The sequence below is a fragment of the Colletotrichum higginsianum genome, chromosome 8 (assembly GCF_001672515.1).
Source record: "Colletotrichum higginsianum IMI 349063 chromosome 8, whole genome shotgun sequence".
NCBI lineage: Eukaryota > Fungi > Ascomycota > Sordariomycetes > Glomerellales > Glomerellaceae > Colletotrichum > Colletotrichum higginsianum.
In genome coordinates this window covers 3990038-4004327 of record NC_030960.1, presented here as the reverse complement: position 1 = coordinate 4004327, position 14290 = coordinate 3990038, and the positions used below count along the sequence as shown (strand labels likewise).

The 14290-nt window shown below is 48.4% G+C and overlaps 4 protein-coding genes across 4 annotated transcripts; 3 read left to right on the top strand and 1 right to left on the bottom strand.

Annotated features, from left to right (window-relative positions):
* Positions 1-4286: 4286 nt before the first annotated feature.
* CH63R_12175 (Hsp70 family chaperone) lies at positions 4287-6656 on the bottom strand (the record flags this gene model as incomplete). The annotated part of the gene is made up of 9 exons (XM_018307149.1): positions 4287-4619; positions 4673-4925; positions 5037-5131; positions 5205-5307; positions 5372-5618; positions 5672-5738; positions 5790-5834; positions 5897-6461; positions 6544-6656. 9 exons carry the CDS (start codon positions 6654-6656, stop codon positions 4287-4289), a joined length of 1821 nt encoding a protein of 606 aa, XP_018153990.1.
* Positions 6657-7222: 566 nt separating this feature from the next.
* On the top strand, positions 7223-8294 carry CH63R_12174 (uncharacterized protein; the record flags this gene model as incomplete). The annotated part of the gene is made up of 2 exons (XM_018307148.1): positions 7223-7373; positions 7438-8294. 2 exons carry the CDS (start codon positions 7223-7225, stop codon positions 8292-8294), a joined length of 1008 nt encoding a protein of 335 aa, XP_018153989.1.
* A 913-nt stretch (positions 8295-9207) lies between these two features.
* Positions 9208-10879, top strand: CH63R_12173 (uncharacterized protein; the record flags this gene model as incomplete). The annotated part of the gene is made up of 2 exons (XM_018307147.1): positions 9208-10345; positions 10419-10879. 2 exons carry the CDS (start codon positions 9208-9210, stop codon positions 10877-10879), a joined length of 1599 nt encoding a protein of 532 aa, XP_018153988.1.
* A 1293-nt stretch (positions 10880-12172) lies between these two features.
* CH63R_12172 (Secreted hydrolase-like protein) lies at positions 12173-13245 on the top strand (the record flags this gene model as incomplete). The annotated part of the gene is made up of 2 exons (XM_018307146.1): positions 12173-12259; positions 12328-13245. 2 exons carry the CDS (start codon positions 12173-12175, stop codon positions 13243-13245), a joined length of 1005 nt encoding a protein of 334 aa, XP_018153987.1.
* Positions 13246-14290: the final 1045 nt, after the last annotated feature.

Below are 14290 nucleotides of genomic sequence, written 5' to 3'. Positions count from 1 at the left end.
CATACTCTTAAGTTAATCTCTATAGTCCTATATACTTTAATAAGTAGTTATTATATACTAGCTTATAGGAAGTCTCTATAGAGTATAGCTCTTAGTATTTTAAACTATAAAGGACAATTAAAAATATATACTATAGAACTTAAGTCTAGTATAATTAATTCTATAAAGTAGTATTAACTATAAGTAGTATAAAAGAATACTAGAGATAGCTTCCCTTATTAGCTACTATAGAGTTAATTAAGTAGATTAACTACCTATTTAATTTATCTTAAGTACTCTATAAGCTCTAAATTACTTTAAACTTACTTATTAATAAAAGCTTAAATTATTTAATTAAGTAGCTTACTATTTCTTTATAAATAAGAGAGTATATAGAAATACTTATTTATTTAGTACTATAGGCTTAAGTATAGCTAATAACTATTAGTATACTTTACAAAAGGTATTTTAGTAGTACTTATACTAGACTTTTTACACTTAGTATATATATTTACCTTATATAAAGTTATAAGTAATAATAATAAAATTAGAGTTTCTATTAGTATACTAAAATCCTTTAGTAGTTAACTTTACTAATAGCCTCTATAGTTATAGTTTTAGCTGCTGTAAGCTTAGTTATTATTATTACTATATTCTTCTTAAGAGGTATTATTACTAAAGTTAATTAAATTAAAAGTACTTTGTGCAGCCCTTTTTATAGACTCTGCATTATTTATAGTCTAAAGGAAGTATTTAATATTAATTAAAATACTCCCTAGTATAAGAGTATTTCTTTTAGCTTTACAAATATAAGTTTTATAGTATATATATACTTAATTTAAAATATACAATTTTATAAAGGCTATTATAAAGAGTATAAACTGTAGACTTAATATTTAGTCTTATAGTAGGCTACTTATAGAGGCTTTATAGAGTACTTTCTTCTACTTTATAATTTATTCTTTAATATTTTATTAGTTATTAAAGTATTTTCTTATAAGTACTATTAATACAGTATAATATGCAACTTATATATTATTTCTATATTTAAAAGAGTACATACTAATATAAGCCTTAAGAGCTTTTATTTATTAATTAACTTCTTTATTTAAAGTATAATAGTAAAATTTTAAATTAATAAATACTATTTAGTAAATTTATTCTTAAAGATTATAGTATTATTAAAAGTACTTTTCCTATACTTTAAGCTCTTTATTATACTCTACTTATTAAGTATAGTATAAACTAAAATTAAAGAGTAATAAATTCTCTATTCTATATACTTATAGTATATTATTATTAGTAAGTAGTAATAGAGTACTTAGCTCTAAGGCTATTAGAGTAACTATTACTAAGTATATTAATTCTACTAAGTGTATTATAATTTATAAGTAATTACTTAGAGAAGGCTTTTTAGGCTCTTTAAAGTATTTCTTAAGTATTTTATATATTTAGTATATAGTAATTAATAAATTAATTATAGTCTATAATTTATAGACTTTTACTTTTATTTTTAACTAATTAAACTAAAGGACTTAATTAGTAGTTATATTAAGGACTATTTTAGTAGTATTATTACTTATTTTAGTATTATTAGTACTTATAAATAGCTTTACTAAACTTATTACTATTAGTATATAAGTATAGAAGACTCTTATTTATTAAATTAGTAAGAGTAACTATAATAAATTAATTATTTATATATTAAGTATAACGTACATGCATAGTGAGCGGATCAACATAGTGAGCGGATCACCTTTCTCTACCTTCCTACTATTATTGTAAGTTAATTCAGCAGCATCGTACGAAATCAATTAAAACTACTTATCATCCTCTTCTTCAGAGGTCTCCCAAACTACCTGACATGTTCGTACGTTATGTCCAGTCTTTCCGCAATTGCCACATCGCCGACCGCGCAATTCACCCCCCTCTGTACGAGCTCCCTCCTGACGCACATTTTCGCCTCCAGCATCAACAATACCCTTCTCTACCCGGATTGCCTCTGCTTCAGCTGCATTAAGGGACCCTCCAAGACGTAGTTGGGTTTTTTTAGCCCTCCGACGCTTGCTTAGTATCTCATTTGCCGTACGAAGCCCACGGCACTCAGCTTCAACAAGAGCTAGTTTGTGTGCTAACTTGCTAATACCTTTAGCCTGCAAGTCAACTACTTCGTACAAATGGGTTGGTGAGCTATGTTGATGACTAGTAATCCTTTTCTTAAGTGATGCAGAGCTTCGTACGGCGTCATGTGCTGTAGTTGGTGTCTTTGGGTCCCAGGAGCCCTGGCTGCTTGGGCGTGAGTTGGATGGTGTTGGCGTCTTTGGCTTGAAATCCAGCCGGGAAATAACTACTTCTGGGTTAAAAGGGACAAGGCCAGCCTGTCTAAAGCCAGCTCGTACGTTTTCTTCACCCATTGAAGTAAAAAAGGCTGCCTTAAAGGCAGGAAAGAAATCGTCCTTAGTAATGTGCGTAATCTGCATCCGCATCATTTTCTCAATTTCCTTGCCGTACGACGCCTTTAGTGGACTAAAACAGCCAACATCAAGAGGCTGGAGCTCGTGCGATGAATGGGGAGGCATGCAAAGAGCAATAATGCTGTGTTCCTTGCAGTAATCGTCAAACTTGGTGGACTTGTGGCTGTTGTGGCCATCAAGGATTAGGAGCCGGAAAGCACCCTTCGTACGAGACTTTGTGCACTTTTCAAAATGCTGTAGCCAATCTAGGCCAATCTCATTTGTAGTCCATCCATTTTCGCTAGGGTGGACGCGCCATTGGGGTGGGAATTGGCCATTGGTATACCACGAGAGGAGGTGATATTTGCCCTTGACGATGACGTACGGAGGCAGCGCCCAGCCATCTGCACATACGCCCTGAATGACAGAAACCCATTCGCGATTGCCAGGCTGCTTCGTACGAGGCCTTCCCTTACGGTCGGAAGTTGTAACAACCTTTGCGTGCGACAGCATTCCCATCAAGAAGCCTGTCTCATCAAAATTGTAGATATCGTCATCGTGGATTCCGTACTTTGCGATTGTGTTTCGTACGAGGGCAAACCAGGCCTGCACAATTGCAGGATCCTCAGCTAATGCCCTCTGATAGTCGATTCTACGTCGAAAACGCGTCTTTAGTTGTGGTTGACGTCGTACGAAGTTCTCTGCCCATCGGGGTCCAACACGCGTCGCGTCGCGTTCGTCAAGGAGGCAATCAGCCATATCTCGTACGTCGTCAAGTCGCGGTGGAAATCCTCGATCGATTAGGTCAATAACTCGTTCAAGAATCACTGTTTCTTCTAGCTCAGTCATCTTCATTGATTTCGATCGCGTTTCTTGTCGTGGTAGTCGTCCGATGCGTCGGTAGTTAAGGGTTGAGAATGGGATCTTGTAGATAGAGGCTGCTTTTCGTACGGATAGTTTTGGGTCTTTTTGGATAGCTTTAAGTGCAAGAATAATGCGGCTTTCATTTGAGGAGGATTCCATAGTCGTGCGTAGAGGAAAGTTGTTGTAAGGAGGAAAGGTAAGAAAGAAGGGGAAAGTGATCCGCTCACTATGTTGATCCGCTCACTATGCATGTACATTAATATATATATAATTATTCTTATATACTATAATTATACTCTACTACTTAATTAGACTTTTAGTAGCCTCTTTCTTAAGTACTTAAGGCTACTATAAAGCCTACTACTTAGAATAAAGCCTATAGTAGGCTCTTTATTACTACTAAGTAGCTAGTATAGTAGCTAATATCTTCTATTTCTAATACTCTCTATAGTACTCTTTATATATATTATACTCTCTAGTTTAATAGAAGTAGCTTTATAATATTCTTATAAAAATAAATTAAATTAATAATAGTAGTAATATTAATAAGGTACTTAGAAGTATAGTTTATTAAGTATACTATTTTATAAATTTTATTTATTAAATTTAATATAAAGTTAATCTAAGGGGGGTATATTGTAATACTCCTAGCCTATTTAGGTCTACCTAGACTAATCTAGGTTATTCTAGCCCTTATTAGGGTATTCCTACTATATTACTATTTCATTCAACTTATAACACCTTCATTCATCTAAGTATAAAGATTCCAGTAGACCCTTTCCTTCGTATAGATAGTCTAGAAGGGAGAGGCACTTATAGATACTATTCATGCACCCTATACTTATGACATAATCTAAGTCTTACTGGATGGTTTCGCCGTTCGTATAGGAGAGAAAGATGAGAGACAGTTATAATTGAGGGCCGTCGCAACCAAATGACCTAGTAGCGATGTTAAATGAGGGTTTCAATATGTCGTATTCCTAGTTCTAGTCATCCCATATACTGAACCTCAAAATTGTGTTCTGCCCGTTTTGACCCAACTCTAATCTCCCACTTGGGCTCGCCCTCCAGGCCCATGGTCAGCTCAAGGTCCTCATGCTTCCTCCATCCCGTGTACGGGTTGCCCACCGTCTTCCACTCCTCTATAGGCTTGTCCCAATCGCACTCGATGCGACAGAGATCCATCACCTTTGGTCCAGGTCTTTTAGGAACCACATCCTCGGAACTGTACATGATGTCGAAGGTACACTTGGGAGGTAGAGGTGCTTGATAGAATCCGTGGTACGTGATGGGGATACGTGAGGCCTTGTCGACCTTGTCGCCCTATAGCCAGATTAGAAAAAAGATGCCTCACATAATCCAGGGGAGTAAGCTACCTTTTTAAGGTACCATTCCATTCTTGTGACCCTGTTCACCCCTTCTGGGTCTTTGTAGGGCTCGTCCTCAGGCTCGAGATCCACAGTTTCTACTGGTGTGTCGACCATGATACCGTAGTGATTCCTCGACCTGCGAGAAACCACATTCGGCAGGACTGCTAGGGCTACTCGTTGCTTTGGTGACAGGGTGGTCTGCAACGAGATGTTCTCCTGTAACAGGCGGAGGATAGCTCCGCGGGCGACGGCGGACCAACTTTGACACTTTAAGTCAGCGAAAAGGGAACCTCAAAGAGGGCGATAGTGATGCTGTTAGGAGGTGCAAGTGGTTGGTGAGAACAAGGAATTGAAAGTTTGCCGCGCTTACCTATCGCTGGGGCGAAGGACTCTGTTGTCGAACAAGTCGTTCAACACGTCGTAAACATACTCGGAACTGCCCAGACCTCCAACAAGAAGTATTTTCTGCAGAGAAGAGACTGTTATCAGGCTGCCTGGAGTTTTGAAATTCATTGAAGAACGAGGGGCTTGGGCTTACCTTTGGCGGCTTCCCAGTCGCTTTTTCTATCTGTTTGTACTGACTGTTGACGAGACTGCGAATGCCAGTAAGGGACCTGCTAAAGAAGCCTTTCATTTCCTCTCTGAGTGAATCATGTTAGATCAAAAACACCTCGCGAGCCGTGTTGTTACGAAACTCGAGCTTACTTGTTGATAGCCAGCGTCTCCTTGTGCCGTAGCCGGGCCATTGTCCCGTATGCTTTGCTGGGCGGGTGGAGGTTGAAGAACCTCGGTTCGCTGGTGTTGTTGAACGTCCTCTTGGCGCCCAGCTCCCACTCCTTCTGGATGAACTGGTTGTAGTCGGAGGCGCTGAGTGAGGTGATCTTCAGCTTGGACTTGCCGCGGAGATGGGCCTCAAAAGCTTGGTCGATCTGGAAAGCCCCCGCAAGTTTCCCTTGAACACGATCAGCTTGGTTCTTTCGACGCTCATGGCTTTGGTGTACACACCGTCACCCGGGACGCATTCTTCGAGCTTGAATGGGCGTTCGGATGTGACTTTGTAGCTGATAACATCCTGGCATGGTCAGCGAGAGTCGAGCAAAAAATGAGGGGCAGGGAGACTCACGACAGTGCCGCCGCCGGCATCGCATACGATGAAAGATTCGTTCTTCTGTGCTAAACATCAGAAACCGCCCATTACTCAAGCTAGATGTGATTTGCGATGGCTGGTACCTGTATCTCTGGAAACGAGCTGTGCTGGAACAAGCTCGCCAAAGCCGCGGCCTCGGGTTCCTGGACCAGAATCAGGGTCGTCTCGCCAATGTCGCGCTTTTTCGTGATGCCGGCGATCTTTGCCGCCTCCCGCATGAGGCCCTGGGCGTAGGCGGGCCAGATGGCCGGGATGGTGATGGCCACGCGGAGGGGCAGGTCCTCGATGTCCATCATGGTCTTGAGGGTCGCGTAGGTGTGGTTCCAAATCTTTTCGAGGTAGGCGCCCACGATCTCGACCGGCCTCTTCCTTTTTGTTGACTGAGCCAGCAGCTGGCGGGCCTGTTGAAGCTGCGGGGAGTTGCGAATATCCTCTTTCTGGATGTCGTCGTCGTTCAGCAGGAGCAGCTTGAACCACCGCATAGGCACCATATCCGGCGTGATCTCGTAACCCCATTTCCCTGTATCGATGTCGTACAAGGTCGGGACCTGAGTCTCGCGCCTGTTTCTCGGGTCTTCCGAGGACCAGCCGGTGATCTCGTTGAGTTCCTTGGGGCGAGTTGAGCGGGCCCACGAGACACCGGAATATCTATGTTGAAGTACTCGTTAGCCAAAGTGAACAGAGAAACATATGCATGGGACACATCGAATGGAATTGAGAAAGGACTCACGTTGTGCCAAAGTCGATACCGACTGCGACGAATTTTTCGGAGCCTTCATCATCGAAGAGGCTGATGGACCCGAGGCCGGGTCCGGTCCGGTCCGGAAGAGTGTGACCGTACATTGCACTGACGATGACTGGCTGTGAATGACAACAAAGTCAACCAAACGTCACAAGCCATCCAAGGGAACGGATTGAAACTTTGGAGAGAAACATGAAGCAGACATTTATTTGGAGAATCTGCTGATAAACCAAAGAGTGGCTGCGGATTGGCGAACCAGACTCCCAGGGAGGGAGACTGGCGGGCAGCCTATCCGTTTGCCCATGGCATGATGAACCCATGTTCTCAGCTGAAGAGCAGGCAGGCTGTGCCGAACACACCACCCACACTCCAAGCAACACTCCATTGAGACTAGTAGACGAGGCGCCTGCAAGGCGCACAGCATTTTTGTCATCGACATGGTGGCGGAGATGGGCGTTTAAGGCAGCCAGTTTGCCTCACGACCAGGCGCCCCAGAGTGTCGACACGGCACCAGTGGTCGTTCGTACAACCAGCCCAAAAACATCTTTCCACTTAAGACTGCAATCTCAGTATTCGTGCTTCGAATAAACGCGCATCTACGAACTATTTTCCCCTGAAAGTAACCATTTTACGGATCTGTTGCTTCTTTTCTAAACTTCGTACCACAATGTCAACCACGAGTCCTCCAAGTACCGAAACCAAGGATGATTCAAGCGAAGGCGTCGTTCTGGTCATGGGAGTTACTGGGGCGGGGAAGAGTTACTTCTTGAACCAGCTCCAGAACCATAGTGTCAAAGAGGGGCACTCGTTGTTTGCCGGTAAATCTAACTCAACCCGCACTGAAGAAGCCGCACTAGACAGCGCAAACTGACACGGCTTTAGAGACCCAGAGCTGTCAAGCTGTCCAGATCTTTCTCGATGGCGACGAGTCGCGCAGTATAACGGTTGTCGACACTCCCGGATTCGATGATACGGAGCGTTCCCCGGCCGAAATCCTCGCCGAAATCACCGAATACCTGGCCGCTCAGCATGCTTCCGGCCTTCCTTTGCGAGGAATCCTGTACCTCCACAAGATCACAGACAATAAAATGACGGGCACGTCAAAGTCGTATTTACGTCTCCTCGAGAGCCTGGTGGGAGATGACGCCCTCAAGAACGTCATTCTCGTCACGACCATGTGGAATATGCTCCGCCCGCAGGACCGCAGGCGCGCCCTCCAGCGCGAGCAGGAGCTGCTCGACAACTTCTGGAGTTCCATGGAGCAGAAGGGATCCTACGTCGCGCAATTCGACGGCACCTCAGACTCGGCATATGCCCTCATCTTCCAGCTCGCGGGAAAGGAGAGCGTCGTGCTCGACATCCAGAAGGAGATCGTCGACCAGGACAGGTCCATTCTCGAAACCAAGGCCGGCACAAACCTGATCCACCAGCTGGAGAAGGACCACGAGACCTACCGGCTCAAGAAATATGACGTAGAGGAGCGGCTGGAGAAGGAGCTGCGGGTGCAGCCCCGGAACAAGGACAAGATACGGGAGCTGAAGGAGGAGAAGGAGGAGGTGGAGAAGATCCTGCGGATCATGGGCGACTCTGTCGAGCGGATGAGGGTCCGTCCCGGGTTCCCCATGCGGCAGCGCATGAAGAAAGCTATGAAGGAACAGGGGATGAACGCGGCTGTTGCGCTGGGCGTCGTGCTGAATGTGACCTTCTTTGTGGTTCGCCTGGTGCTCGGGAACCAGTAGCTGGTGGCAGATTCTGCATATAGAGAAACCGATACCATGTTTGATTGGCTCCGGCTTATCTTGTATATGCTTCAGCCCGGAGAGATCAAGCTGCTCGTGCATTGTCTCGGGGGTTGACCATGGGCCAACAACGGTGACCTTGATTAACCCTTGCCTTTTCCATGCTTACGGTGCATATGCAGCACACCTTCAGCCAGCCGCTCGATGTGCCGAAGTACATGTATATTGGCTCTGTGGCGGCCGCTAGTCTCCTCCTGATAGAGCAGAAAATGGGTTGGTGTTTTTCCATTTGCCGGTTCTCGGCTTGCAACGGACCTCGGCCAGCAGTGTGACAATCGTGTTAAAATAACAGGCAATCAGGCAGTGAAGAGGCAAACCAATCGTCCACCGAGAGAACGCCTCTCTGGAAAAAGAAACCGCATATGGCGGGGGTAGATTTCACCCGGCGCTCCAGGAGGCGTTCTTCCACCCATGCTAGACCAGTCAGCCTGAATCTGGCAAGGCGAACCATCTCTATGCCTCCGCCATTTCGACACTTGATTTCTCATACTTCAGGCCAGGCTGTGTAATCGTTTCATGAAAGCGCCATCCCCTCTTTTTTTGTTGATCGATGTGTGCTTTCTCCACCGAGACTTGAGGAATCCCCCATTGAGCGTCGTTTTTCCTTCCAGGAAACCTGCCATCCAGCATATGTGTGAAATCCCATCAGATATGGACTATGGACACCCACGAGCTTCGGACAGTACACAGTAATCAGAGATACCCGCCCCAGTCAAACGGCGTTCGGCAGTCACATATCAACTCGCGGCCTTCCAGCTCCCACGAGTACTCGGAGGGGAGCCATCAGAATCGTCCAAGAAACCACTCGCCAAGGGTCCGTTCCAGGAGTCGCCCGGGACGCGACGACAACACCATGGTGGCAACTCTCAGGGCCGAGGAAGGGAAAAATACGAAGCCCCCGATGTGGATGCGTTTTCTCTCCTCAAAAAATCAAAGCAAGCAGCAGCTCCTCACGGACCGCGTCGGCAAGGGCCAAGGCATCCCTAGGAGCCCCGTCAGTCTGGCTTCCAAGGCGGTCGTCCGGCACACCGGGACTCACGGCCGGAAACCCGCCGCCGGCCACTTCAGTCCTTCCGTTTCGACCGTGCAACAGAGCACCGTCACCATTTCGCAGACGACCGTCAGCGGCAGTGGTACCCACGCCGCCGAGTGCGAGCCCCTGCATGGGGAACAGCAGAAGCCCATTCAGTCGACGCAGAGCACCGTCATACAAATGCGTGAAACTACGGTGTATACCCCCGAGGCGTCCCCGAAAGACACACACAAGGAGCTGCCGCCGAACCCTCCGCCGGAAGACAGGCGTTTCTCTCAGCCGCAACCCGTATCGTTGCAAGATGCTGCCGCGGAGCGGAGCAACTACGAGATGGTCCTGGAAGACCGTATGTCATTCATCGAAGAGCAAGCCAGGACGATCGAGGAGAACCGGAGCACTATTGAAGAGCACGAAAAGGCCATTGAGAGGCAGGGCAACGTCATCAAAGAGCGCGACAAGGTCATTGAGGACATGAACAAGATCATTGGCGACATGGCAGATGACCGGTCGGCCCTCCTGCAGAGGATCGCCGACGAAAAGAACCGACACGCCGACGAAGTCCAAGAGCTGAACCAGACCCTTGCCGTCTTCAGAACCAAGATCATCAACGCCGCCGACAAGAGCGCCAACATCCCGGCCCAGGCGCCCCTCAGCCGGCCCGAGAGCGAGCTTCTCAAGGACTGGGGGGAGCTCGCCTACGACATCCGCAACCTGGTCGCCAACCACTACGGCGGCGGCCTCTGGGAGAACAAGATTGTGTCCTGGGCCAAGATCAACACGGAGTGGCTCCACGAGGTGACGCCGAATCCGCTCTCCGCCGCCGCCGACAGGAAGTCGGGCCCTGCCCTGGTTGAGGCCGCCGTCTGGAAGGCCCTTGTCAGATTCGTGTTCGGGGACACTGGCGGCGTCGCGCCCATGTGCTGGGCGGGAAGATACAAGGGAAGATTACACAGGCTGAGTAAGTCCCTAGGCTCCTCTTGCAGAGCCTCGTCGATGCAGTTGTTTCAATGCTAACCTTTCTTTGTCTCCAGCATCGAGTTTGCAACGAAACCTGGAAGAATCAGGACAGCACGGTGCTCTATACCAACAGTGGAAGGCCCTGACGGTCAGCATCGTCTCGATTATCCAGCCGCCCCACGACCACGACGAGGAAGTTCATTCGATCCTCGACGACCTGGAAGAGTTCTTCGAGCCCTGCCGGTCGAGGATCAAAAACTCGGGTGCGTACCGCCGCGAGCTGCAGGCCGTTGTCACCAAGGCCATCGAGCTGGACCGCAAGTTCTCCGGCCAGCAAGCATGCTATGCCGTCAGCTGGCCGCTCCAGGGGGGGTCGAGGGTTGCCTTTGACCAGAAATCGATGAAGGTGGCGACGGGGAGCCCGCAGTCAAGAAACGTCGAGTTCATGATCCAGCCCTGTCTGTGGAGGTCGGGGGAGCCGGGGGACTTTGAAAACTTCATGGTCATTGACCAATGCACCGTTTGGCTGTACTAGGCTGGCCTTTCAATATTACAATCTCGATACATAATCATCGGGGAGTAGGAATTCAATGTGAATGTGCAACTGTTGACGCCTGCTCCGTAGATCCACCTTGCACCCATCTTGTCATCTTCTTGCCATTCGGCTACACATGGTAATCCGTCTGCGTCGAGAACAAGCCCATAGCTTACGGAGTTGTGTCAAGCGGCGTTGAAGCGGGTACACACGACGAGACTCCGACAATACAAGACACAGTCTCAGAGGAAGGCAGGATAACTCCAATGTACCTGAGGACTCCAGTACTGTCCCATTCGACGCGAGTTGCGAGGAAGTGGACCATTGCGCATCTATGGAGAAGTTTACTCGGGAACTCTGCACTTCGGGGACATAGGACTTCAATCTCGGGCCTTTCGTAGTTGCCGAGCCCGTATCGAAGGGACAACAAGGGATGTCACCGTCGCCATTTTTGGCGCATTTCTCAGACGTCGCGGTGGAGATCCTCAGCTGAAGCCCAGATAACTCAGCCATGATTTGGGCGACGAATCTTTGAATCGACAGTGAGCGGCCCCTCATCGGTAGGACGCATCATGACCCTGCAAGCCACAGTTCCAACACACCCTTGATCAGCTGAACTTTTATTTGAGTCTTTATTTCGAATACTTTCGAGATGTTTTACTGGCTACAGAGACGGGGCCTCAACAAAAAATCATGCAAATTTTGACTTAGAAGAAGCTGGTCATCAATCTCGGGCAGTAGCTCATGATGAACCAGGGGTTGGGGAGTTACAGATAACGTGTGGAAAGGGCCAAAGATTGTCGCCTGGTGGATTCACAACATCCCTTAGCCAACAGATAATAACCCTTTGCTCACTTGCCCACTTTGAGTAATATCAATTTCGGTGTAAGAGACCGCAACGGTCATGCCTTGTTTCCCGAGACCCGCTTCCTTACGCCTTCAGCCTTGTTATGTGTATGACCAGTACGAGTGATTGGGGTTCTACCTTGTTATGCCGCGATAGAGCGGTCGATGGCCCCTGACTGCGCCTTGCAATCGACTTTAACACTAGAGCGCAACCATGCTGTCTGTCCGGCCGGCGCTTTCGGCTTCTATCGAGAGCTGATGCCTATCCACCCTGCCGGAGCCACATGTTCAAACCCATCCATCCAGGTCATGGCAGGAGCATGCTGGCGATATATAAACGCGATGTTCAGACGGTTCTTCTTGAAACAGAGATTCAGTATTAACACCCCGAGACTGCCAGCATCATAACTCATTCTGCGAAGCGTACTCGTTTCCACTCATCTCACAATGACTTGGCTTCTCGTTATCTCGGCACTCCTCAGCGGTTGCGCGGCAGAGATTTTCAAGCCGGACAACCATACCACATATCTCAACGTGCGTCTCCCATAGGAGCCCCCCTCTCACAGAAATGCCACAAGCTGACAAAGTGAAAAATAACACAGACTCGCGTCCCGTCGCTGTACAACCTGACCTTGGACCAAATCAGCGGCTCCTACTGGACCAGTGCTTTCCTCACCACAACCACTGGCACCCAGTACCTCGCCCTCGCCCACATCCTGGGCCCGATCTGCAAATCCTCCCTCCTCGCCCTGGACACCCTCGAGTACTGGAACAACTTGGAATACGCGAACCCTCCCAACTCCTCCCTTCCCACTACAGGCTTCCACATCTCGTCCGGAAACTGCGCTCTGGGATCAACGTCGGCGGATATGATCACGAGCATGTACACCTCCGGCTCGACCTCCGAATACGCCTACAACCTGACCTGGGAGAGCACGTCAAAGGTCATCTTGAACGGCGGCGGCGCGGCCTTCACCTTCGGCCCCGGCTTCGCTAACTCGACTGAGTGGTCCATCCCGGCCAGCACCGCGTCCGGGACAGTCACTCTGGGCGAGGAGACGCACGCCGTCGACCCGAGCCGGTCAATGCTCTGGTACGACCATCAAAAGGGCGCCGGGGCCCCCCAGAAATGGACCTGGTTTCAGCTGCACTTCCCCAACTCCTCGACCAAGGCAAGCATCTGGGCCTACGACTTTGGCAGCCCGTCGTTCGAGTCGTACCAGTTCGCGACTGTCCGCGTCGGCGAGGAGTCGCAGTACGTCCTGCCCTTCGACATGGAAGCCGGCGGCGGCTGCGGCTCGTGGACCTCTCCGAGATCCAACATCACCTACCCCCAGAGCTGGAGACTCAGCTTCGAGAATGGGGATGTGCTCGACATCGAGTCGGTGCGGAAGGACCAGGAGATCTACGGTGCCAAGGCTGTGAGCGACACCGTTTACGCGGGTTATGTCAACGTCTCTGGGAAGTTTCTAGGGCTGGAATCGGGGTTCGGGGTCGTGGAGATGATCCAGCTGTTCTGAGCCCTTCACAACCATGATTCCTTCGGAAGGATGGCGTTGTCAGGCAAAGAACCGCTCAACATGACTCTCAATGCATCTGATCCTGAAGGTCTTACGTAGGATCGGTCTCCGCTTTCTTGTTCTGTTCAGCTTCGTCTCATTCGTAGATTGTACTGTTTGTTTGGTTCCCTACAAAGATAGTACAATTAGCAGCAACGGATTTAGCGGGGAGAATTACCAAATCTTCACCTTAAGAAGACTCACGGTGCGGGCATATTCCTTGCATGGATCGCTCCTTAGCTACTTACACAAGCGGACAGACTGCGGCGGTGACAAACGTTCTGCATTTGCATTGCGCATTGCCACATTAGGAAAGTCTCCCAACCGGATGGATACGGTGATATTACTGCTCCACTGGGAAGCGGACCCCTGACAAACGATGCTTTAGGTGTTACGCCACCCTTGGTCTCCTGCTTGGGACACCTAGCTCTCGTACATATTCAGTAGAGATCAGCTAGCTGGAGCTTCCGAGATACATCGTCTGACATGACGAGGACGTGGCCAGACCGCTAGAGCTTACAGTTATTGGGGATCTGCCTCCTGAGTAATGGCATTGGATGAAGCTACTTCTGGGGAGTGTCGCAAACCCAAACGTGAGGACACCCCAAATCACAAAACATTGCACTTCGGTACCTTTAGTTATAGTTTAGGTTATGGAGCCAGGACCTGGGCAACTTAAGAACCCTCTCCCACCCCTGTGGGACCCCAGATACGGGCAGACAGCACCATGTTACTGTAACTCAACTCAGACGGCTGCACATCAAGTCAGGGCGCCATGCAAGGTTGGCAGTATCACGAGCTCGCAAAGCCACTTTACTCTCGATAACCATCGGTATACAGATACACATACTTGCTTGCCCCGCCAACTGGAACGCCGGGCTACGGGGTCTTTGAACCCGCCGCTTAGAGACTTGCAGATGGATGGTCAAGGCGGCGTGTGCCGGATCTATTCGTATCTCCCCGCTTGGGGCCAATCGTGGAATAGGCGATGGAAAAGAAAACCGAG